General features: G+C 37.7%; 1 protein-coding gene across 1 annotated transcript in view; it reads left to right on the top strand.

Moving 5' to 3' along the window:
• LOC120781985 (matrix metalloproteinase-2-like) overlaps nucleotides 1–26,174 on the top strand; it is a 204,892-nt gene that overhangs the window by 155,562 nt on the left and 23,156 nt on the right. Inside the window, exon 4 of the mRNA XM_040114155.1 lies at nucleotides 11,081–11,221. Coding sequence (XP_039970089.1) covers nucleotides 11,081–11,221 — 141 coding nt within the window. The remainder of the gene's footprint in view (nucleotides 1–11,080; nucleotides 11,222–26,174) is intronic.

Raw genomic sequence — 26,174 nt, 5'->3', positions numbered from 1 at the left:
TCTTCCTGAGTGTGCATGCCGCAAATGCAGTGTTCATTAAAGAAGAGGTACGTGAATAAATCTGCGACAGAGACGTTTGATTCAATCAAGCACGCATACCCAGATGTTGCTTTCGGAAGAAGTGGTGTGTTTCGGTGACACCAGCCCTTTTGGAGGGCCGAGAAGAGGTCGCTGATGAAGGCCGTGCTGGGACTAAGTATTCGTTTAATTGACAAGATGTTAAATTTATCAAAATCTGTGGCTCATGATATTATGTCGGAGCACTTGAACATGCGCTAGGTATGCGCAAAAGTGCTCACTGGCGACCAGAAATTGCGGCGAATGGAAGTGTGCCAAGGAAATTTGAACATGTGGGAAAGTGACCCCCAATTTTTAAATAATGTAATCACAGGTTAAGAGTCATGGATCTTTGAGTTTTGTTTGTTTCCTCACCTGAAAAAGCCGATGAAAGACAAGTATTTTGAGACGACAGAGGGGATGGAAGCAGCATCCACTTCGGCTCTCAAGACTACTCCGAAGAATGCCTTCCGTGACGCCATCAATGCTTGGAAATCGCACTGGCACCGCTGCATCGACGCAGAACGAGCCTGTTTTGAAAATTTTTAAAGAATGTAACGATTGGTTCAATAATTTTTTTTAAATCGACTGAGCCCTATTACTTTCCGCACAAACCCTGTATGCTCGTCTGAACTAAAATTCATATTTCAATTGGGTTGAGACATGTATCGAAAATTTATGCGAATCACACTTTTGAATTTTTGAACTTTGTCAGCAAAATGACAAAGTAGCACTTCCCTGCCTTTATAGCCATCGGCCCTTCATCTTCTGACACCTGTCGAAGCACAAGCCAGAGACAAGTAGGTGAGACATACAACAACAAGGCAACAATAGCAATAAAACTGATGAATAAACGACTATGGCTACGTTAAGTTTTAACGGTGTTCAGAGCTTTAACTTATGATAGCGGACGCGCAGGTGTAGCAAAGGGGCATTAAAATGACAACGACGTGAAACGCACTTCTATTTAGGCTAGTTTAAAGAATTTTCGACGACGATGGGGCAGAAAACGTCAGAATTCACATCCAGTGTTTAATAACTATGTAGAGTTGTGTCACTTGCTGTTCTTGCAGTCGACGTCAATGAGACATAAAAGCCAATAAAAGTTTTCGATTAAATGTACTGAAAAACCCGAGTGTGGAGTGTCATCAGTTGGGAATATGATCCATAAAGAGCCATTTCCAGGCTGCGCGTGTGTGTGGCGAAGGGAAAGGTTAAATTCATAAAATCGAGAATAAATACAAAAAGTGTACGTAGTAGGTATGCATATACCATACACATGTACATATAACAACACAAAGATTCGGGTGCTCGGGTAAAATGTGAAGGAAAATCTTATGCCGACAGAAACAAGGTTATTAAAAGTAATAGAAAGTTAAGAAAGTTTTGTTTGTGCAGGATAGTAGTGGGTGGCAGAAAAAGTTTAAGTGCTTCTGCGAGCTGCTTTTAAGTGCTCCGAATTGTTTACTTCGGGTATATGCCCTAGGACAGCCAATAACTACGTAAAGCATATCCGTTCGACCTGCAAATGATGTCACACAAATTTTTGTAATTTTATATTGAATTATATGCAAAATGGTTAAATTAAAGTCAATTAACCTTTGATTTCTGAACAAAATATGTAAAATTAGTAGCTTAATTTAAAGAAACATTCGATTCGAAACATATTTATTGAGATAATACTTACTTATTTAGCCGCATAACGTAAAGCTTCTATTGAATTGTTTCACCGTAAGTAATTGCAGATATAAATTAAATTAATTAATAAATTAAAATGTTGTGTCAGATTAGTTAAGGTCATAAGGTTCCTCTTGAACAGCTAAAAACGCAAGTGTATTGTGATTGTAAATGAAAGGACTCTCACGCTGCTGTAATTAGGTAAAAGGAAAACATCACATCCATTTCTGATCGACAATCATGCTCTGATGCTAACTGCATTGCTCGCGTCCAAAAGCCTATGGCTTCTTCTCCTTATTCATCCATCTTCGATTTCGCGGTGGGTAGAAGATTTGATAGGGATCAGACATAAACTTGAGGATTATATACTTCCCTCCACCTTGACCCCGTCCTCCATATATATGGAAGCGAATGTTAGCTAGCACTCCAGGATTTATCCTTTCGCCTTTTCCCGAGATATGGCTCTATTTTTTATAATCGTGCACATCAAACTGGTGCTGGAACGTTTGGAGATTTCGTTAAATGGCGGTATTCGTGGTTCCTTACAGAGTGAGGATTCTTCTATCCAGATTCTTGCTCAGACTGCTTGCTCTGGTAGTGCTGCAAAATTTTGACTGCCAATCACAGATCGGATTTCAGCTCCTTGACTGCCGTCATCTGCTTTCTAAGTAGATCGATAATAGTCAACTTTTTATGACCGCAATTGTAAGAAGATGTTCTTGACATCTACTTCCAACAAGATGGAGCTACGTGCCACACCGCACGTGCAACAACCGAATTGTAGAGGTTGTGATTTAGCACCATTAGACTCTACTTCTTGTGAGGCCAGACTCTCTCTAAGCTTTAGAAGTCTTTATTCAACGTGCTATTCATAAAATACGACTTGATTTGGTGAAAAAGTACTCGAAAATTGGACTAATTTATTCAAAAGGAGTCGTGAGGGCCATTTGAATGACTTCACATTAAATAAAAAACATTTGAATTTTCTTAACTATTATTATATTTTTAAGAAATCATATCACCTTTATTGGAAAACTCGTTATATGTATCCTTCAAAAAATCTACTTTGTATTCCATACCCGATATATAACCATATATGGACGCTTGCACCCCACATTTTTCTACATTTTTTTAATGGAGTTTGATAAAAACATTTCTTGGTTTCTGTTCTGGTGCGTAAATGTACAGAGAAGATGGGTTTCCAACTCGTGAGCTCGCCACGTATATCTGGTCGTGTGAAAAACATAGCATTTCCAGATTTATGCCACACTCTTCTAGCGACTATTCTTGTGTCCTGTTGACTGCCATTGCAAATGCAATTTACCCTGGAAACTGAATACGTTTGAACTGAAATGGCTATCCCCTTGTATTCGATAACTGCGTCACAATCAGTTGGGTTCCATTACACAGTTCCGGCGCATGAAGATTGCGAAACATAATAATGACAGATCCAACTTTGAGACACAAATAATGCTGCGGCATACCAAACCCCTCCAAATAATTTAGAAACTCCACTGGGTAATTCACTGCTTCGCTTTCATTGTCAAGACGATCGATCGATTTGTATGAGCACACACATCCCGGGTTTTGACTTTGAATCTTCCAGTTTAAGTCATTAACATCGGTATTTTTGGCAGCTAAAATTGCGCGTGTACCCAAGCTATCGCAGTTATGATAATTGGGCCAATGTTCGGATAAACATTCGTGAATTGACAAAAGGCAGGTGAAATTGATATCAAACCACTGAAAGTATCAAGCAAAATTTGCCCATTTCCAATTCTTAGCGAATACAATGTAAAATGTCATCGCCAATGTCATTTTTTTCGTATCCCATAACTGCCGCGAATTTGAAGGCTGATATGTCGAAATGATCTTCGCGAAAAGTATGCGAACTTAAGTGGCATGTGAAGTAGCTATCGCACTGTCCATCGTTTGTTTCCAGTGATTATCATGTTCAAACAATTGAAATTGCTGACATGCTTCTCAAAAAGTTGCACACACTGTACCATTCACAATACGAAATGACTTAAATGAGTTTGAACCGCGAGACGCACAGCAGTCGGAAAACGTTCATGAATTGCAACAGTAAATATCCTACAAAGCGCTTTATTGTGGTTCACGTATCGACCCATTTGATACTTGCTGATCTCATCTCCTTCAAGGCCAATAACCGCCATGTTGCTTTCTTTGATGACGTATTTGATTGGTTTCACCAAACTGCAATACTCAACATTGACATGAGTTTTAAATATGAATTAGACAACAGTGGGGAATATGGTGCGATCCATGTGCTGTCAACTTCGATGTGTTGACAACATCGATATTCACGCCTCTAAATTGAATGCTAAGTGTTCTGCCATTGCCGTTTTTGAGCGAGTTTGCGTTTCCGAAAGAAAAGCACGTGGATAGCATTTACTATCAGACATACAAACCGAAGTGGGATTGTGATGTCCGCAAGGTCCATGAACATATTGGTTTTCACCACTTCGTAAAATTCTGGATATATCTCTGGATCAGGAATTTCCGCAGATTGATGAAAATGATTTCATCAATTTGATCTGGTGTAACCACCATCCCCATCGAAAGAAGAATGTGTTCGTGCGCAAACCTCTTTTTTGCTACTCAACAGAATACACCCAGCATCTAACAGCGCCATATATACCATACATTGCTTCAAGATAAAGTCCATCAAACATCATAGCTGTCGTTTGAAAAGTCGTGCTTTGACGTCGTGACGACTGCTTGCTAACTGACCGCGATCCATAATTCCGCACGTGTGTCATCGCATCTTGCCTTGCCTTGCCTTGGCCTGCCATAAATTGATGGCATAAATAAGGCCGACCGATATTAGAGCGACCTCTTCGTGGCTTCGTAAAAATTTTCAATCTGTAATTGATCACTTTGTGTGAAACACACGTAAAGTTTTCACCAAATAATTTTCAATGATTTTTCTTTTGAATAGTCGGAATAAAAAAACAAGCGACCGAAATTGAACGATTCAAATAAATTGAAATACAAATCAAAATATTGAAACACAAAACAAGCAAAAATTTAAAAAAATATGTATGAAAAGTATAAGGTATTTTTATTTCTAAACCTTCCCCGATCCACAACAAACAACCTCTGAAAATTGCCAATATTGGTGCAGCCGCTCTCTTAGCGTTACTAACAAACAAACATTTATTCGTTTGTATGAGAAAAAGAAAAGGGCTGGTTTTAGGAGTTTTCCGGCAATTATTCGAATTTTTCTTGCCGTAAAAACCATCCTTGAACCCCAAAGAACATTAAAAAAAAGAATTGGCAAGATTGGTCTAGGCGTTGTTGAGTTATGTATGCGTAGCAATACATTTTGCGATTCATTTTTATATACTTACATACTCGTATGTACATATAAGATAATTACAGTAAATTCTATGTAGTAAAGGAGCATAGCAGTAGCTTTGTACAATGTTTAGTTATTTGTGCCTGTTCATGACTTACGTCAAGATTATAAATATAGACATTCCGAAAGTTTTGTTTTTTAATTTTTATAATAAATAAATATATTAGGACAGTTCGACCATGCTGGAGCAGCTCATGGTGGATGATGCCTTCTAATCCCGCCAACCTTCTTCTTCTTCTTAATTGGCGTAGAAACCGCTTACGCGATTATAACCGAGTTAACAGCGCGCCAGTCGTTTCTTCTTTTCGCTACGTGGCGCCAATTGGAGCGAAGCCAGGTCCTTCTCCACTTGGTCCTTCCAACGGATTGGAGGTCTTCCTCTTCCTTTGTTTCTCCCGGCGGGTACGGCGTCGAATACTTTCAGAGCTGGAGTGTTTTCGTTCATTCGGACAACATGACCTAGCCAGCGTAGCCGCTGTCTTTTAATTCGCTGCACAATGTCAATGTCGTCATATATCTCATACAGCTCATCGTTCCATCGACAGCGATATTCGCCGTGGCCAACGCGCAAGGACCGTAAATCTTTCGCAGAACTTTTCTCTCGAAAACTCGCAACGTCAACTCATCAGTTGTTGTCATTGTCCAAGCCTCTGCACCATATAGCAGGACGGGAATTATGAGTGACTTATAGAGTTTGGTTTTTGTTCGTCGAGAGAGGACTTTACTTCTCAATTGCCCACTTAGTCCGAAGTAGCACCTGTTGGCAAGAGTTATCCTGCGTTGAATTTCCAGGCTGACATTGTTGGTGCTGTTAACACTGGTTCCCAAATATGCGAAACTGTCTAGAACTTCAAAGTTATAACTGTCAACAGTGACGTGAGTGCCAAGTCGCGAGTGCGACGACTGATTGCTTGATGATAGGAGAAATTTCGTCTTGCCCTCGTTCACTGACAGACCCATTTGCTTTGCTTCCTTGTCCACTCTGGAGAAAGCAGAACTAACGGTGTCGATGTTGAGACCAATGATATCAATATCTTCGGCATACGCCAGCAGCTGTACACTCTTATACCTGTTCGATTAAGCAGCTCGAATTATTTTCTCCAGTAGCAGATTGAACGGTTCGGAGAGGTCCTTCCCGATCCTGACGGAGCTTTTGGTGTTGCTCAACGTCAGTTTACACAGCCGTATGAGTTTTGCGGGGATACCAAATTCAGACATCGCGGCAAAGAGGCAGCTCATTTTCGTGCTGTCGAAAGCAGCTTTGAAATCGACGAAGAGGTGGTGTGTGTCGATTCTCTCGTTTCACGGGTCTTTTCCAAAATTTGGCGCATGGTGAATATCTGGTCGGTTGTTGATTTTCCGGGTCTCAAGCCACACTGATAAGGTCCAATCAGTTTGTTGACGTTGGGCTTTAATCTTTCACACAATATGCTCAATAGAACCTTATACGCGATGTTAAGGAGGCTTATCCCACGGTAGTTGGCGCAGATTGTGGGGTCTCCCTTTTTGTGGATTGGGCAGAGCACACTTAAATTCCAATCGTTGGGCATGCTTTCGTCCGACCATATTTTGCAAAGAAGCTGATGCATGCTCCTTATCAGTTTTTCAACAACGTGTTTGAATAGCTCGGCCAGTAATCCATCGGCTCCCGCTGCTTTGTAGTTCTCCAGACGGGTAATTGCTACGCGAACTTCTTCATGGTCGGGCAATGGAACGTCTGCTCCATCGTCATCGATTGGGGAATCGGGTTCGCCTTCTCCTGGTGTTGTGCATTCACTGCCATTCAGCAGGCTGGAGAAGTGTTCCCTCCATAATTTAAGTATGCTCTGGGCATCGGTCACTAGATCACCTTTGAGGGTTCTACAAGAGTATGCCCCGGTCTTGAAACCTTCAGTTAGCCGCCGCATTTTTCCGTAGAATTTTCGAGCATTACCCCTGTCGGCCAGCTTATCAAGCTCTTCATATTCACGCATTTCAGCCTCTTTCTTTTTCTATCTGCAAATGCGTCTCGTTTCCCTCTTCAACTCTCTGTATCTATCCCATCTCGCACGTGTTGTGATCGATCGTAACGTTGCGAGGTAGGCAGCATGTTTTCTCTCCGCTGCAGCACGACTCTCCTCGTCGTACCAGCTGTTCTTTTTCATTCTCCGTAAACCAATGGTTTCGGTTGCTGCTGTACGTAAGGAATTTGAGATGCTGTCCCACAGTTCCCTTATACCGAGTTGTTGACGAGTGCTCTCAGAGAGCAGGAGTGCAAGCCGAGTAGAGAATCGTTCGGCTATCTGTTGTGATTGCAGCTTCTCGACGTCGAACCTGCCTTGTGTTTGTTGGCGTGATTTTTTTGCAGCACAGAGGCGGGTGCGAATCTTGGCTGCCACAAGATAGTGGACCGAGTCGATGTTAGGACCTCGGAGCGCACGCACATCTAAAACACTGGAGACGTGTCTTCCGTCTATCACAACATGACCGATCTGGTTGGTGGTTTTTCGATCAGGAGACAGCCAGGTGGCTTGATGATATTTCGGGCCCCGGCGAAGTATATCAGCCTCAACTAATTTGGGGATGTGTCCTCGTGGAGGCTGAATTTACCGACCGTCGTGCCAAAGATACTGTCTTTGCCCACCCTGGCGTTAAAGTCGCTAAACACGATTTTGACATCGTGGCGGGGGCAGCGCTCATAGGTGTGCTCCAAGCGCTCATAGAAAGGCATCGTCACATCGGGCGCAAATCAGCGATACGTTGAGGAAACTCGCTTTGATGCGGTTTGTGGCTAGACGTTCATTCACCGGAGTGTGGAGATGGCGATGGAGTCTCTCCCACCACGAACCCCACACCTTGTGCTCTTTTATATGGCCAGTGCAGTAAATGCCACAAAGACCTAGTCGTCCCAGTCCTTGCCCCGTCCATCCCGTTCATCGCATTTCCCGCCAACCACTCAGCATAACTTTTCGAAGCGTCAATCCTGGCTTTGCGACTATTTGTTGAGCTTCACAACGCTTGGACCATGATATTTTTCGCACATTATTGTCGTATTTGATCCACTTTTCGTCTTCTGTTACCATTCGCTTCAGAAATAGTTCGTTGTCATTTCGTTTCAGCAAAGAATCGCAGATGTCAATTCGGCCCATTAAATTTTCCACAGACAATGCATGTGGTACCCAAACATTGAGCTTCTTTTTGTAGCCAGCCTTTTTTAAATAGTTCAAAACCGTTTGATGATGAATGTTAAGTTCCTTTGCGATATCATGGCTGCTTATGTGACGGTCCTGGTAAATCTTTTCCATAATTTCATCGACTTTTTCAACGATAGGTCGACCAGAGCGAGGTGAATCTTTCACATCGAAATTTCCAGAACGGAAGCGACCGAACCTTTGTTGTGCTCACGAACTGATACAGCATCGACTCCGTAAGCTTCACAAATTTCATTGATGGCTTAAGTGACATTCTTCCCTTTTTTATACAAAAATTTCACAATATAGCGAATTTCTACATTATTTTCACTCATTTTAGAACAGCTTTATCTTTTTTTCAACTTCCCCGAATTCTTTTTTTTTTGTTAATTAAAGCTTAAAATCTCACCTTTTGAACACTATACTGCAACGACATCTATTGACTAAATACGAAAAGACTTTTTCGACTACCCAATATTTTTCGCCGATATGTGCCACTGACCGCTCAAAGTTTGTTTCCGTTAATTTGCTTCAATTGGAATAGATCACTTTCTCTTCTTCTTATACAAAACTCGACTATAATTTTGTTAAACCAAATGAACAACTTTTAAAAATATGTAACTAAAGCTTGACACAAGATTTTATTAAAAAGATTATACGTATTTTATTTATATACAAATCAATTTGCCGCTTCCTTGCCCCAGCGCTCAGTTGGGAAATAATTCCGCAACAATTTACAAAGTAAACAAAAGAACTGCAATCATTAATCTACATATGTACATATCCAGATGCTGTGGCTAATCTGAAATTATATATACTTGTTCAAATTGAATCCTTTATTTGAAAGCACTGATATATTTGACAATTTAGATTTCGCTAAAACAAATGTTTAATTAGTCTAGTAAATAGATTTTTATGATAAAAAGTGGATGTGGCTTTAAATCAAACACTTCGCCTGTCATTGTATATCTAAAATTTTGGAATTTGGTAGTAATTTGTTTTTTAAGTTATCGAGCACTGAAGAAAAAAAATAACACCACAACACTCTTTTGTATCAAATTTAAGTCGGTAACTTAAATTAGAAATGTAAAAATGGAGTACAGCTCAAAGATAAGGAGTGGAGAAATGGCAAATCGAAGACAACAATTGTAGATGTCCAATGCCAAATGCTTAGAGCTTAACAGTTATATACTTGTATTTCTTATTCGCTTCGCTGCAGAGGTTTTTCGATTTCAAATCTGTATAAAGGTGTTTAAAAAGGGTATACATATTTTTTTTTTTTAGGTGTAGTTCAAATTTTTTGAAATTATACCAATTTTAAAAATCGCACAGTTTTTAACATTCTAACTTTTCCACCTTACTCCCAAATATTTATGTAAGTTAAAATTGTGCTTTTGTGTTTTACTGCCATGTAAATGCCAGGGAAACCAGGTGAATTGTAAGCAGTTGAGAATAAATGAATGAACTGTGCAAATAAGCAAACAAATGACATTACAATTGAGCACGTTCGAAATGAACTGCAGCAGGAAAAAAGAATGTAAACAGCGACAAAGAGGCAATAGTTGCAGAAGCTGATGTCAGCCGAGTAGCAAATGGCTGAGGGAGTGAATCAAACCAACCCCCCTAACTAGTTAGCTCCACGGCTATAGAAGGGCATATACAACTACATATACATATGTGTAGAAATATATGTATATGTAATATGTCTTAAAAAAAATAATATAAATATAATATATGTCCAATAACATATCCGATTTCTCAATCTGGATGATTTTTAAAACATGTTATAATACCAGTAATTTTTGCACTGGTGCGTTAAACGAATTTTAACGACCGATGCTACGACTGCTACTATGCTGGTCTCTTTCGACCAATTCAGCGATTTTATCGCAATTTTCGACTACAGGCCTTCCGGAGCGTGGCGCATCTTTGACCACCTCTACACCAGAACGAAAACGTTGAAACCATCGTTGTGCGGTGGAAATGGAAACTGTATCGGGTCCATAAACTGCACAAATTTTACGAGTATTGGGGGCTTGAGATGCATTTTTGCCTTTATCGTAGTAGTAGTGTAAAATATGCCGTATTTTCTCTTTATTTTGCTCCTTGTTTGCGACGCTATAACTCACGAACGACTTAAAAGAAACGACAGTCAATCAAACACGTGTTAGCGCGTGAAATGAGCTTTCCAAGAAGGTATAGCATGACCCGATGCGACGAATAAAACGCCAACTAGCGAAAATACCGCAAGACTTTTTTGACAACCAATATTTCTTTTCCTTGTATATAGTGGGAGATTTTTTGATATTTTGCATAAAAGAAGAAAAACTAAAACCTTGAGAAAATAATATTATAGTACACAATTTTCCATTCTTGAAAGACATTCTTTTGAAAGCTACTTTTGAAGTTATACTTCAAATGAGCTGAGCATTCATACAAATATTTTATAAAAGCATAGTGTACTCCATTGTGTACTATATGAAAACGGTACATTTGATAAATATCATTAACTGCGTACGAGTATAACTTCTTCTTTGTAGAGCGGAAAATACATATTGTATTTCAATATCACTTTTGCAAAGATGTAGATTTACTTGCATTGGACCCATTTGCAAAACTAAAATCAGCTCCATCAGCAACCTCCTCTAAAGCACAGGATGTAATTCTCTGATTCTGCTACACGCTCTTTCTTAAATAGTACTTATGTTAAATCTATTTAAATAAAATCTAGAAATGCTAATCATCTGTTTAGTAGCTCATCAAGGTTATTTTTGTATTCATTTTTTCTTTGCAGTTTGGTGAATTGGACGATGGAGGATGCCCCACAGATTCGCCGAGCACTCACAGAAGCTCTTAGTGTGTGGGCCCACAGCTCCAAATTGACTTTTAGGGAAGTGAGGAGCGATCAAGCCGATATCCAAGTGCTTTTTGCCCGGTAAGTTTATTAAGAGTATAATAGGAGAATATGCACCAGCCTGATTTCACTGGCTCATTTTATTTAATTCCAAAATATATTTCCATGTCCATTAAGAAAACTGTTCTTAGTCCTTTCTAATACTACCTATGTGTATTACATAATCATAAAAATATTAAATAATAAAAATAATAAATTGATATAAAAAAAATATAAGTTTTTATTATGGGTAAGATTGTATTATGTTTTTTTTCTCTATTGATGCCACTCCGTAAATTTTGGTGAGTGAAATTTAAAATTCTGTGCATACGAGGTATGTTCAAAAAACTATAGAAATTTTAAAATTTCTCCGGTTTGAAGAGTGCGAAATGTTTATTTATTATATAATTTCATATTTTTTAGTTATTGTCATTTGAATAACAGATTCTATATAAAAAACAATAAGAATAATAAAACAGATTCTATACAAAAAAAAATTAAGATGTCCCTGAAGTAAATGGATATGAATATCATCTTAATTTTTTTCAATTTCAGCTGTATTCATTACTTAGTTTGTACTTCATTCGCTTCTACTCACTTAGTTGTAACAAATGCATTATAATTTGTTTTTCTTTTTTTAATATTAGACGAATATATTCTTAGTGCAAAAAATTGTATCTGTCAGGCTTTATTGAAGCCGTGACGTCTTATATGCAAAATAGCTTTTTTGATAATGCGGCGAGGTAACCTTGAAATATGTACTTCTGTAGAAGTATATGGTATGGTGACGGGGAGTTTATTAGATTGACTTGTGTATATACAGTGGACCAATAAAGTTTACATAAACCTAGTTCTATTAAATTATGACACGTTTATTTGTTATAAAATTAATAAATTTTGTGTTTTTTTTTCTATCCATTTGAAAAGATGTATATTTAACATTAAATTTAGCATTTGAAAATATTTTTTTTTACACAAATAAAAAAAATTAATGCTAAAGCTAAAAATGGGCATAATTTATATCAACAAATTTTACGTACACTAATGACTATTTATATAAATCAAAAGTATTTAGAATAGTTTTAGCGATTTTTGGCTTACATTTTGTTGCTATTATAGTCCCAAGACATCGATGTATGCTCCCCACTCAATTTTTATTATTATTTCCGTATATTTTGACCCACTTAATTATTTTGGTGAAATTCGATGTTTTCGAATACGATTTTCCAAAAAGGTCAAGATATTTTGAATATGATTATTGTATGGTGATTGCGGGACCTATGGTGTTATTTTTAATTCCATAACAACCATTCAGGTATAGTCGAGAACATATTTTGAAGCAGTTTCACTTATAAATTATACAATAAAAATGCATATACAAGGTGCATTCCAAAGTAAACAGGACTTAAAAAAAACACAGAACAAATGATTTTTTCGGCAAAATCAATTTATTTTATTCAAACAATACAGCTTTTTGCACGGTCCAAAAGCATGTCGAACGAGTGTTTTAGCTCGTTGGCCGGTATGACCGCCAGTATGCCGGTGCAAGCCTTTTGAATGGCATCTACGTCTGCATAACGCTTTCCTTTCATTGGCAAATGCATTTTTCCGAAAAGGAAGAAATCGCACGGTGCCATATCAGGTGAATATGGGGAGTGGTTAATGGTAAAAATGTGTTTTTTGGTCAAATAATCGGTCACAAGCGTCGATCGATAAGACGGCGCATTATCGTGCAACAAACGCCAACATTCATCTTCGCGATATTCGGGCCGAACACGTCGAATACGACGCACCAAATGCTTCAAAACTCCAAGGTAGAATAGAATAGAGATGTTCGATGCCATTTCTATGAATTTCAATGACAGTGACGCACAGTTTTGATAAAATTTCCGGTGATCACGGATTTTGATTGGCCCACATGTTGATCGTCATTATGTCACACGAAACGTTGAAACCACTAGTGCATTCTGCTACGGGATAGGCAATCATCGTCATAAACTTGTTTCATCAATTGAAACGTTTCGGTAAAAGTTTTACCAATTTTAAAACATAATTTAATGTTGGCTCTTTGTTCGAAGGTTTTTTTTCGCACCGATAACACAAACATACTGACACTTAAAACGCAATAACTTCACTTCCAATCGATGAAATGTCATGAATTTCTCACTGGTAATTAACGCACCAGTCGTCATATAGATGGCGCCACCAGAGAGCGCTAGATTCAGTCCTGTCCTGTTTACTATGGAACGCATCTTGTATATACATATATATAATAGGTTATACATATAACCTACAACTATCTCGATTAGTTTTAGGAGATACAAAAACTGTTAGGTGAATTCTCTCTAGCAACATGTTGGAGAGTATAAAAAATTACATATTCATATACATATATATGTGCGTTTGCAACCAATAAATTTTGCACCAGCCTGAGGAGCCGTACATATAATACATATATTTGGCATGCAAAATAGCTGTTTTTCTTGATTGATTTTTAATCAATATGAAAGCTGCGAAAGCGCTACAATGTAATTTAATGGAATTAGCGAGATTTAAGGCAGCAGCCGACACAAATATATACACACCTATATATATATATATACATGTCATTCGGATTTCTGAAAATAACTTTAAACTTAATATTCCGCCTAAATACTTTTTGTCTCGATCATTTTGCGATTTACCATTTACATACACATACACGCATACATTAATACTCGTGTGTAACAACTCTGATAAACCAACATGTTTGTATTAAAACATAAATAAAATATATAGATAATAAAAAAAAAATAATAAAAGTAGACCGATAGAGATACAAAACGACGCCATATTTTTCCCTGCTCCTTTGACATTGCTCTTCGCCAAGTTAGCCATTTCATCACGGAAAGATATACGATCCAACAACGAGTCGAAATTTTTCAAATTTACCACCGAAATTCGAAGTCAGTGGCCTCAACTTTAAGAGCACTACGTCCAATTTATGGTCGTCATAATCGTCCTGTCAGATCAGCAATTTGAGTTCATCAATTGGAAAAATTTGAACCCACAGTAGTAATTTAGCAGTGCCGATGAGACAAAGAGGTCCAGCGATGAGGCTCATTTCTGGCTGAATGGCTTCATTAATAAGCAAAAGATGCGTTATTGGTCAGGCAGCGATCAACACATTACGGTTTGGTGCGGCGGCGTCATTGGGCCGTACTTCTTCCGTGATGATCAAGACCGGCACGTTACAGTGAATGGGAATAGCTACCGCTCAATGATTACAGAATATTTTTGGCCTGAATTGGATGATATGGACTTGGACAATATGTCGTTCCAAGTGAACGGCGCCATAAGCTACTCAGTGAAGTCAATTGTACGCTTCGGTCGGTCGATTTAGGCTTGAAAACCGTAGAAAATTGGGTTCAGAGTCTGGACTTCTACAAGCGGGTCCGTGGTGGCCGTGAAAAAGAGATCATGTTGGCATCGAATGTACTTTCACAGGAATAAATAATTTTATTGCTATCCTAAACCGTTTTTGTGTTGTGCGTTCTTATTGAAAACCCCGTTGCTACTTATAATGTTTTCGTTTTTCTAACAAGTTTCGTACAAGGTGTTCCAAAGTTAACAGGACAGGACTGAATCTAGCGCCCTCTGGTGGCGCCATCTATATGTCGACTGCTGATCTGCTATCTTTATCGATTGCCCAGTGAGAGTTTCATGACATTTCAACGATTGGAAGTTAAATTATTGCGTTTTAAGTGTCAGTATGTTTGTGTTATCCGTGCGAAAAAAAAACCTTCGAACAAAGAGCCAACATTAAATTATGTTTTAAAATTGGTAAAACTTTTACCGAAACGTTTCAATTGATGAAACAAGTTTATGACGATGATTGCCTATCCCGTAGCAGAATGCACTAGTGGTTTCAACGTTTCGTGTGACATAATGACGATCAACATGTGGGCCAATCAAAATCCGTGATCACTGGAAATTCCATCGAAACTGTGTCAAAAATCAGCCGAAATCATCATTGGAATTCATGGAAATGGAATTGAACATATCCAACATTGATTTATCACGTTTTGACCGAACGAAACGCCATAGTGCTGAATGGAAGCCAACGGACGAGCCGAAACCCAAAAAATCGCGCATAGAGAGGTTAAAAGTGAAGACAATGCTGATTTGTATTTATGATTCCACAAAAAATTTATTCCACCCGGCCGAAACGTTTGGAGTTTTGAAGCGCTTGGTGAGCCGTATTCGACGTGTTCGGCCCAAATATGGCGAAGATGAAAGTTGGCGTTTGTTGCACGATAATGCGCCGTCTCATCGATCGACGCTTGTGACCGATTATTTGACCAAAAACACATTTTTACCATTAACCACTCACCGTATTCTCCTGATAAGGCAACGTGCGCTTTCTTCATTTTCGGAAAAATGCATTTGCCAATGAAAGGAAAGCGTTATGCAGACGTAGAGGCCATTCAAAAGGCTTGCACCGGCATATTGGCGGTCATACCGTGCAAAAAGCTGTATTCAAGCAGAAGAAGACTATTTTGAATAAAATAAATTGATTTTGCCCAAAAAACCATTTGTTCTGTTTTTTTAAGTCCTCTTTACTTTGGAAAGAACCTTGTATGTATATAAGTGATCAGGATGACGAGGCAAGTTGAAATCCAAACGCTGGTCTATCCGTCCGTCCGTATAAGCTGAAACTTGAGGCGTGTACCTCCCCATATAACGGTATCGTAAAAACTACAAACGCCAGTAAAGAAGAAGAAGAAGAAAAACTAAAAAAAAGTATATAAATAAATCAATATCTAAATACGCCAGAGGTATTAAAATTTATACCCGAAATGGGCTTTATAGAAGCCGATGTCAAAACTGGTCGATGTTATTGGCACTGCCCATATTTAGATAAAATTATATATCTCCGATCCTTTTCGACCAATTTTAACCAATTTTGGTGTATAATATTCCTTCGACATTCTTATATTACAGTTCGAAAACAAGCGAAATCGGACCACATCGCGCCTACTTCTCATATTGCACAATTTTCCACTTGATTTATTTTCAAGAACCAATTAGTACCACGACATAAAACTTTGCACGGATAGTGCATTTGAAGTATGCCACCTTATGACCAAAAATTGTCCTAATCTAAACCAAAACTGTTCAATCACCTAATTACCGAATTTGTGGGCCCCAGTACCTAAGTTCACTGTTGACAGAAAATTAAAATTAGAGTGAGTTGTTTCGTGATAATATTGTGTCTGTGTATTAAAAATGGATTGAATCAGGTCAATACTTCCATAGTAGGCGGGGTCGATTTGTATGGGTGGAAAAAAACCAACAAAGAGGCTAGCAAAAACGAAAACTACAGAAAATTCTAAGAAAGTTTTGCCAAGAAACCATGAGTCTAAAATTAATTCCCAGTTCGCGCAGAGCGACTTTAGATTTTGAGGTCATACTTATTAAATTGTACTTGCATACAGATATTCCCATATTTTTTTAAAAAATTCTAAAGCTGTGGAAAATACGGTGGATCGAAAATAAAATTTTATTATTGTAATTAAGTTTTCAAAAAATTAAATGTTTTGGTGGTGCAAGTTACAGACATTGGTTTTTTTGCTGATGACTGGGAATCTTTTCTAGTTTTAGTTTTTTTAGGTTTTAAAGTTTTTTTTGGATTCCATACGTGGCGTTGTAGTACGACTTTCTATAGTAACGGCCATGATATCGTCTCTATTCTTTGCAATAGCGCGTCGGGAAACTGTTGTCAGAAGCTGTACACAACGCTCAGTTGCTTGGGTATAACATGGAATCCCTGGGTCAGGAAGCTGCGGATAATCAGACTCAATAAACTGCAACAAGTGTTCGTAAGGAATGTTTGCTGAGAATGTAGGCTCAGACAAAACACTGTCTTCATCTAGGTCAACCAGATCAAAGTAGTCTGAGCATTCAAAATTTATTGCGTGCTTTTTATCATAAACTCTTAGATTAGTCGGTTCACAAACTTTATCACGATAATGTAGTATCTTTTTTATGGCGCTTTCGCGAACATCTTTTCTCTTATCACAAAGCATTGCCAGTAAGATATTTTCAGGATGAGCGAAGTATGAATTATTTTGGATTACAGTGTTAACAATTTCTCGCTGCGTTGGTGGTAAATATCGCATGGACTGTGTAAATTTAACTTAATGTTAAAGTACATCAGTACGTAAACTTTCATTATGTACGTTGCCAAAGTTTTTAAATTCGCTGATGGTGAACTAGTTGTCACGTATAAATGTAAGAGTCTGCTTGCCTTTGTTATCCATCGGTATTTCGGTGCAGAAACCATCACAAACTACATTTGCCATTCGATACAAGTTCTGAACGTCAGTCGAGATCGTTTTTTCATGAATGGGTGGAGGCATAACTCCCAACGAAATGGCCTCAAAGTCAGGTACAGCCTACAGAAATATTTTATTTATTTAGCTCAGATCAAATTATACATGTTAGGCTCTTTAAAACAATTGTTTGCTTACCGCCATCTTCTCGCATGTTTCGATTTGCGTTGTTATTATCCCACTAGCTGTGCGCGGTCTGCTTGTAGTGGACCTTTCCAATGCGGAGAACAAGTGACGAAGTGGAAGTTCATTAAAGTGTAATAAACAAACAAACCAGTGCAATGATCTATTCAACATGACTTCGAATTTCCTTAAAATTCCATTTTCAGAACCTGTGTTTGTTGCTTCTCCATCACAGCAAAGTCCAATCAGTCTCTCAAGCGACATATTTTTTTCTATAATGAACTCGCACAATTGCCTCTGTTTTGTTTTAGCGTCCTCGGCGTCGACTTTTACGTAACGCAACAATCTGCTGATATCTTTCATTTTCTTCTTCGCTCGTCAAAGAGTTGTTTTTTTTGCCATCAAAGGAGAAGGCTACCAGATCATAGTCATTGCGTTGCTTTCTTCGAAGAGAATCCCTACATTTCTTTATTTAACGTGAAACTTTAGATTTGTCCATAATTATTGGTTCCCCATTTTCATTTTTAAAGTCAATATCTTTGAAAAAGCGATATGGCCAAAAAAGAAGCAACCCTATTACCGTACCTTTTTGTATTAATTTTTTTTTCGACGAACTTGGCTCTCTTGCAGTTGGCATGGCAAACATCACCTCTGATTCAACATTCATATTTGTTGAGCCTGGAAAAAAAGTTGGATAAAGACTAGTTGGCGTCAGTGTTGATTGTTGGTCAACAGCAATCGCCTCGAATTCGGGAATGGTTAGCTTCCTCTTACTGTGCTGATCAATCATAAGCTCTTGGAGTTCAATGGGTATTAAACCACAGCAGAAAGGCAATGTTTTTGCGCACAATTGTTTCCAGAAACGTTGAAGACTTACTTGGTCTACTTTTAAATTTTATTTCATTATGATATTTATTTACATAGCAATGTTTTCAGTTTTTTCGAGACAGTTATTTCATTGATTAACGGAATGTTTACTTTATTCCAAATTTTCCAAATTTTTTTGCCACTTGTGTGTTAAGATTACCGTACGATTGCTTTTTTGTTATTTTTTGCTCAGCCACGAGTAAAAATAAATAGTAATTTAATACGTCACGATTACTTAGTAGATTTAGATCACTTAAATATCTTGGCAAGCCAATATTCAGACTGGAAAGAACCCAAGACCCGGAGTTCATTGAAATTGTATCAATTTCTGAATTGGTGGAATCAACTGACATTGCAGACGTTTCCATAAAAATTTATTTATTTATTTATTTATTTATAACAATTCATATAACAAAAAGAGTTTTATTATATAAATACATAAACGCAGCATTGGCTACGAGGCCTTCAGCCGTCTTGTAATTATAACTAGGTGAAAAATTCTATTTGCTAAGGGTTAGTAAAGATGTAAGTTGCTTAAATATATTTTAACAAATCGTTGGTTTTTAAGAATCTATATACAATCATCACGTTTTTTTCTGAAGGTTCACTTAGTAGTTTTATGAGATCAATGTTGCCAGAGTTGTGGGCTGTTGGGTGAAGCATCGGACAGAGTGTGAGTAAGTGTTTGATAGAAGCGGTGTCATCGCAAAGGGGGCAAATGGATGGGCTTTTACCCGATAGTAAGAGGGCATGTGTTATGATAGTGCGTCTAATCCTTAATCGAGTATATGTCTTCATTGCGCTAGTTGGAACTATTGACGCGTAGATTATACGATTTCTGGCTGGGTTTGTGACCGCGTAGTGATGTTTAAATGTTTTCCATTCGCTTGCGTTTTTTTGATGCCTTTTGTGCTTAATAAGGTTAAGAATGTCTTTCTTGGATGAGACGTAGTATGTTAAGGCAGGAGTCCCGGCTACATTTTTCGCAGCGAGGTCTGCAAAGTGGTTGCCTGTAATACCAGCATGGCCAGGGATCCACATTACTTGGATTTTCTGAGGGGCACCAATGACCGCGTCCCTGATAACTTCTATTATGGGATTGCGATTGGAAGGAGACGTTATTGCAGACATACACGATTTGCTGTCTGTCAGTTTTGCGTAATTAACTGCATGAAGGATAGCAGATCCTTCAGCGGTAAATACAGAGCTCGTTGAGGGAAGAAGCCAATTGCAAATAATTTCTCCTGTGGCAGTGACAACTGCTAACGAAGTGGAATCGATGGACTTGGAGCCATCCGTAAACAATAACTTCCAGCCATTATTTGTGTAATTAGATTCCAGTTCAGCAAAGGTTTGTTGAAAGACAAGAAAGGCTCATTTCTGGCTGAATGGCTTCGTTAATAAGCAAACGATGCGTTATTGGTCAGGCAGCGATCAACACATTACGGTTTGGTGCGGCGGCGTCATTGGGCCGTACTTCTTCCATGATGAACAAGACCGGCACGTTACAGTGAATGGGAATCGCTACCGCTCAATGATAACCGAATATTTTTGACCTGAATTGAATGTTACAATCGATTTATTGAAAACCAAGTTTAGTGAACGTGTTTTCTCACGAATGGCCCAGTCAATTCAACGGCCGTCCGATTTGGCGCCGTTAGACTATTTCCTGTGGGGCTACGTCAAGTCTACGGCCTGTGCCAACAAGTAAGCGACGAATGATGAACTTCGTACGAATATCGAAGGTGAAGTTGCAGCAGTATCGGCCGATTTTTGCTTGAAAACCGGCAAAAATTGGGTTATGACGGAAAAAATGATTTAAATATTTTAAACATTATTCTTAAATCATAAAAACAAAACAATACAAAAAAAACCGTTGAATTTGACATTATGGATCAAAACTCTCATGACAAGTTGTTGCTTTTGGACTATCGGCACAACCTTATATTGTTGAATCATGGTATGATTCAAAGTGTATTAAACAAAGGGAAATAGTATTTGACCTACGCTTATTTGACAATAAATTTGTAAACAATTCTTGTATTTGCTTATATCAACCCGTCTATATTTTTTTTAAGCAATATGACGGCATTTGTATTTATATTTATATTATAAATAGAAGAGTAATAAAAATAGCATACAGTTGTTAAAATATTCCCGCAAATAAGTTTGTTTTAAGGCCGTATCAATGGTAAAAACGTAAGCTTTCTATTTATTGTTTTCTTCAAGATTGGGGAATAATTTTAATTAAGATGCTTCTTTTAAGAGGAGATTCTTTTATTATCCTCATCTTAAAATGTAGCACACATATTCTCAATAACAAACTCAGTTGCCCGCAACATACTTTTTCCCATTCGTCTCGTTGCGATTTGTCGATTGGAGCACAAAAGTTAGTAATTTGCTTCCATTATTAGTTTTGCACAAACAAAACAGCAGGTATTCGGCATTTTTTTATTTGTTTGGGGTACTCACAACCCATCGTAAAGCATCGTAAAATCGTAAATTTTTACACTTGTTTAAAAAAATTGTTGTTGGATATCATACCAAAATGAGTTTACACATTTACAATTCTCAATGCTATGTTTTCGAATCGTTATAACTTATAACTTTATGAGACTTGTGAAAACCCTAATTAATTTTTTATGGTTTGAAATTTGTTTACTTATGAATTTCAAAATTTGAATTTTTTGGATAAAGGTAATAATGTCACCTATTTGAGCGACACTGTAGGAAGGCGATAACAAATTTAAGCAGCTCACCAAAAAGATGCGCTTAAAAATATGCAACATTTAAATAAAAGTTTTCACTATTGTTGGTGACATTTGAAAAGCATATGTGTATGCTCAAATATAGTAAATATCCTTAAAGAAAGTATATATAGGGTAACATTATTCCATCAGTGCAAAACTTTCCTGGTTTCTCTGCGAAAAAACTGCGATAAGTAATTCTCACAGGCTTCTCAGGCCAACTTTACTCCATTAAGGGAGTTCTGCATTGACCGAAACAAATGGTAGTCCGATAGTGCAAGGTCAGGGCTATATAGTGGATGCAACAAGACTTCCCAGCCAAGCTCTCCTAGTTTTTGCCGAGTCATCAAAGATGTATGTGGTCTAGCGTTGTGCTGATGGAAGTCGAAGCCATTTCTGTTGATCAGATCTGGCCGTTTTTTCGATTGCTTGCTTCAATCTCATCAGTTCTTGACAGTATAATGTAAAATCAATCGTTCGACCAGGCTGGAGCATCTCAATGGATGATTCTCTTCCAATCCCTCCAAACACTCAATAATTTTTCGAAGCCTCAATCCTGGCTTTGCGACTATTTGTTGAGCTTCACCACGTTTGGACCATGCTCTTTTTCTCACATTATTGCCGTATTTGATCAATTTTTCGTCTCCTGTTACTATTCGCTTCAGAAATGGTTCGATTTCATTTCGTCAGCAAAGAATCGCAGATGTTAATTCGGCCAACACATTGAACTTCTGTTTGTAGCCAGCCTTTTTTAAATGATTCAAACCCGTTTGATGATGAATGTTAAGTTTTCGTCGACTTTTTCAACGATAGGTCAACGAGAGCGAGGTGCATATTTTACATCGAAATTTCCAGAACGAAACGGAGCGAACCATTGTTGTGCTACACGATACAGCATCTCGTCTCCGTAAACTTCACAAATTGTATTGGTGGCTTGCGAGTTTCTTCACTTTTTCAACTTCCCCGAATTCATTTTTTTTTGGTTAAATGAAACTTAAAATCTCACCTTTCTAACCCCGTATGGTATGACATAATGTGATTGGTAGCACTGGAGATATACGATTGCAAAGATTTTTCGAATTCCAAAGCTATGCTTGTAATAGAAGTTTTGTAGTAAACATACAGATGTTTACCGTCATGTCGTTGTCAGCTCTTTAGCAATTGTCACCAAAGCCAATAGCGGAGAGTAGGACGCATTCGATGGAACGATGAGCTGTACGAGATATATGACGACATTGACATAGTTCAGCGAATTAAAAGACAGCGGCTACGCTGGCTTGGTCATGTTGTCCGGATGGATGAAAACACTCCAGCTCTGAAAGTATTCGACGCAGTACCTGCCGGGGGAAGCAGAGGAAGAGGAAGACCTCCACTCCGTTGGAAGGACCAAGTGGAGAAGGACCTGGCTTCGCTAGGAATATCCAATTGGCGCCACGTAGCAAAAAGAAGAAACGACTGGCGCGCTGTTGTTAACTCGGCTATAATCGCGTAAGCGGTGTCTACGCCAATAAAGAAGAAGAAGAGGACTTATGTAACTGCGATTTTTATTCGTTTATATTACATAACATTGTTAAATCTCACAAAAGAAAAAAGTATATTCTTTCAATACTCAAATAGTTACTAAAAAAATATACTGCCACTGCTCTCTCTCCACCTACCTCTCGCATCTACGCATGCGTCCCGTTTACCTACTCTGGGCTCTCGACTGTTTGCTCCTGGACAAGCTTAGTAACACTTATAGCGTAATTCTGTAAGCAGTCTCTAGCCACTATTTGAGACATTTTGAGGCAAAGTCTTAATTTGTGACTAGTTGCTATTCACAACACAGTCTCTAGTCTTTAGTCCCAAAAATTGTCTCAAATTTGGGACGTGATAGTTTGCAGGTGGGGATGCAAACATCGTGAAATGAAACATCGATGGTTCGATGTATCGATGTTTCTTCAAACAACATCGAAATCAAAAACATCGGCCATTGAAACATCGATGTATCGAAACATCGATGGATTTTTGAAGTTTTTTAACGTATTTTATTAGTGAGGATAAAAAGCTTCTTTCAGAACCATAAATAAGTGAAATACAGTAGTACGCCTTTAATTGATATATATTTTAGCTACCTATTAAAACCTTTTCTCAATAAATAAAAGATGTAAATAGTTTTTGAACAAACAACAAATTATTTATTTAAAACAGAATTTAAGAATAACAGTTTGAAAAGTTTTTTCCCTGTCAAGCGATTTCTTTACTGAGTAATCGTTGCTCCAGCTTTAGAAAACAGTCGTTCACTAGGGACTGAAGTGCCCACAATGGATAAATATTTGGAAGCTTGTTTATACAATTCAGGAAATACATTTTTCATATCATCCCACATTTCTGTTGGATTCTGATTGATAGAAGCAACAGCTAATCCAAGAAACATTTGCACTTCAACTTCCGTTGTTGTTATAGCAGATAAATTGGAAAACTTACATTTCATATTTTGGTGGACCAACTGTTTATGATGGCTCCAAATATCAAACGGGTTTTCTGTTGCACACTCATCCGAAGATTCCGACGTACTAACGCCATTATTTGCATCCTTTATGAAATTTGGAAGGGTATTATTTTTTTAGCCAAACAAGCTTCTATTTAATTTCATCATGGTTGAATCATTATCTGTTACACAAGCAGAAACTTTATTTATGCCAACGTTCCACTCGTTGAAAAGTTTAAACATAGTTTCTTCTAAATAAGCTGCTGTATGACTTTCGTGCAGTTCGATTACTCTTAACGTCCCACTCAACAAACGTAAATTGTCCAAAAAATGAATTGTTACCCCAAGGAACGACTGATTTTTCATTGTCTCTGTCCATATGTCATACGTTAGGCAATAACTGTCGCACTTACGAATATACTCTTTGAAAATTGAAGTCAGCGCTTCATATTTTTCATCCACTCGTATTTTTTTTGTTTCTCTCCTTGGAACTTTAAAAAGCGAAACCAGTTCTTTCATCATCTGCAGAAAACCTGTTCCTTCTACAGTGGAAAATGGCTTGTTGTCCATTATAATATATTTTACAATTGCTTCAGTAATTTTCCTTGATTTAGGGTCATCTTGGTAAGAAATACTTTCGACTTGCTCAAAAAAGTCTTTCACATTAAGTTGGATCAGCGCAGGCAACTGATCCGATTTATTTTGCAGTACTGATGGAGTACATGTACTAGGAGACGATTCAATACATGCAGTCTTCTTATTACTATTGTCGGATAACTCACTTGACTCTGTCGTCCCAGCGGTTGGTGATATGTTAATTATTTCAGAAATTTTTCGCTGTTTTGGTTCCGAGTCTGGCGTAGTTTTGGAGGAGCATTCTGCATTATCATCTTGATCGAGTAATACCTTTTTATGTACATTCTCAACGTGACAGCGAAGATTCGACGTGTTACCTGATGTTTTTAATTTCTTGTTGCAGAGCTTGCATGTGGCGGATGCATCTGAATTTCTTATAAAGAAGCTCCAGACCTTGCTTTTTGATTTTGAAGGCAGTACTTTGAAAATCTGAAATATTATGTACATATTTAAACGTCTAACGCAATTATTTACATATATTTTATATTCACTACACTTGTAATAAAGTTGTGATTGACAACAGATGAATTCGAAACAAAACTTATATTAAACGCTCAAAAACAACTTCTGACACACATAGCACGAAATATATATGTATTTTCGATTTTTTATAAAACTTATTTCGCATTAATTCATAAGCGAATTCTTAGTATTATTCAAGTGCACATTCAACCAACGAATTCTCCGTATTTTACAACAAATCACATGACAGTTTGCTAAAGCGTTTCGAAGCAGATGTTTTCGCATTAATAACGAGAAAAAGTGCTGCAAAGATGTGGAGTAAAATTTGAAAAAACATCGCCATAAAACATCGATCCAGGTAACATCGATGGCAAACATCGATGCTTTTTGACAAAAACATCGATGTTTCAGAAACATCGATGCATCGTTTGCATCCCTATTTGCAGGTCATGAAACTAAAAAGAACTCTTGTTTGCCATTTTGAATACAGTGAATAGAGATCATAATATGTATACATATATTAATGGATATATTAATATATTATATTCTGTAAGCAACTGAAACACGAAAAAGTAAAAAATAAATCAATTTCACTTAAATTTTTTTGGGTGTATAACATAATGTCGACAATCAAAATCTGGAAATTTAGAATTCCGACAGTCGAAAAACCAACAAATCAAAACACCGACAAACCAAGAAAAGGTGCCTTCGGCCTCCGGCCACGAACACGCTCAGGATTATAATATTGGGTAGTCGGAATGGTCCTTTCGTATTTTCTCAATAAATGTCGTTGCAGTCGTAAAAGTAAACAGGACTTTTCGAATTATCGATTGTCCAGTGAGAATTCCATGACATTTGATCGATGGGAAGTGAAGTTATTGCGTTTTAAGTGTCAGTATGTTTGTGTTATCTGTGCGAAAATGAGCTCTAACAAAGAGTCAACATTAAAATTAGTTTTAAAATTGGTAAAACTTTTACCGAAACGTTTCAATTGATAAAACAAGTTTATGGCGATGATTGCAGAGTGTACGAGTGGTTTCAACGTTTTCAAAGTGGTCGTGATCACCGGAAATTCCATCGAAACTGTGCGTGAATTCATAAAAAATCAGCCGAAATCATCATTGAAATTCATGGAAATTCAATTGAACATATCCAAAATCGATTTATCACATTTTGACCGAACATTTGGGCTTACGAAAGGTGTGCACGATTTGTTCCGCACAAATTGACTGACGACCAAAAATTGCTCAGAATCCAACATTCGAAGGACATCATTAAAGAGGTAAAAAAGGACAAAAACTTCCTTAACAATATTG

This window comes from Bactrocera tryoni, unplaced genomic scaffold (genome assembly GCF_016617805.1).
Source record: "Bactrocera tryoni isolate S06 unplaced genomic scaffold, CSIRO_BtryS06_freeze2 scaffold_826, whole genome shotgun sequence".
NCBI classification, from domain to species: Eukaryota; Metazoa; Arthropoda; class Insecta; order Diptera; family Tephritidae; genus Bactrocera; species Bactrocera tryoni.
The sequence above is the reverse complement of the archived record's forward strand: the minus strand, read 5'-3'. Positions and strand labels throughout refer to the sequence as shown.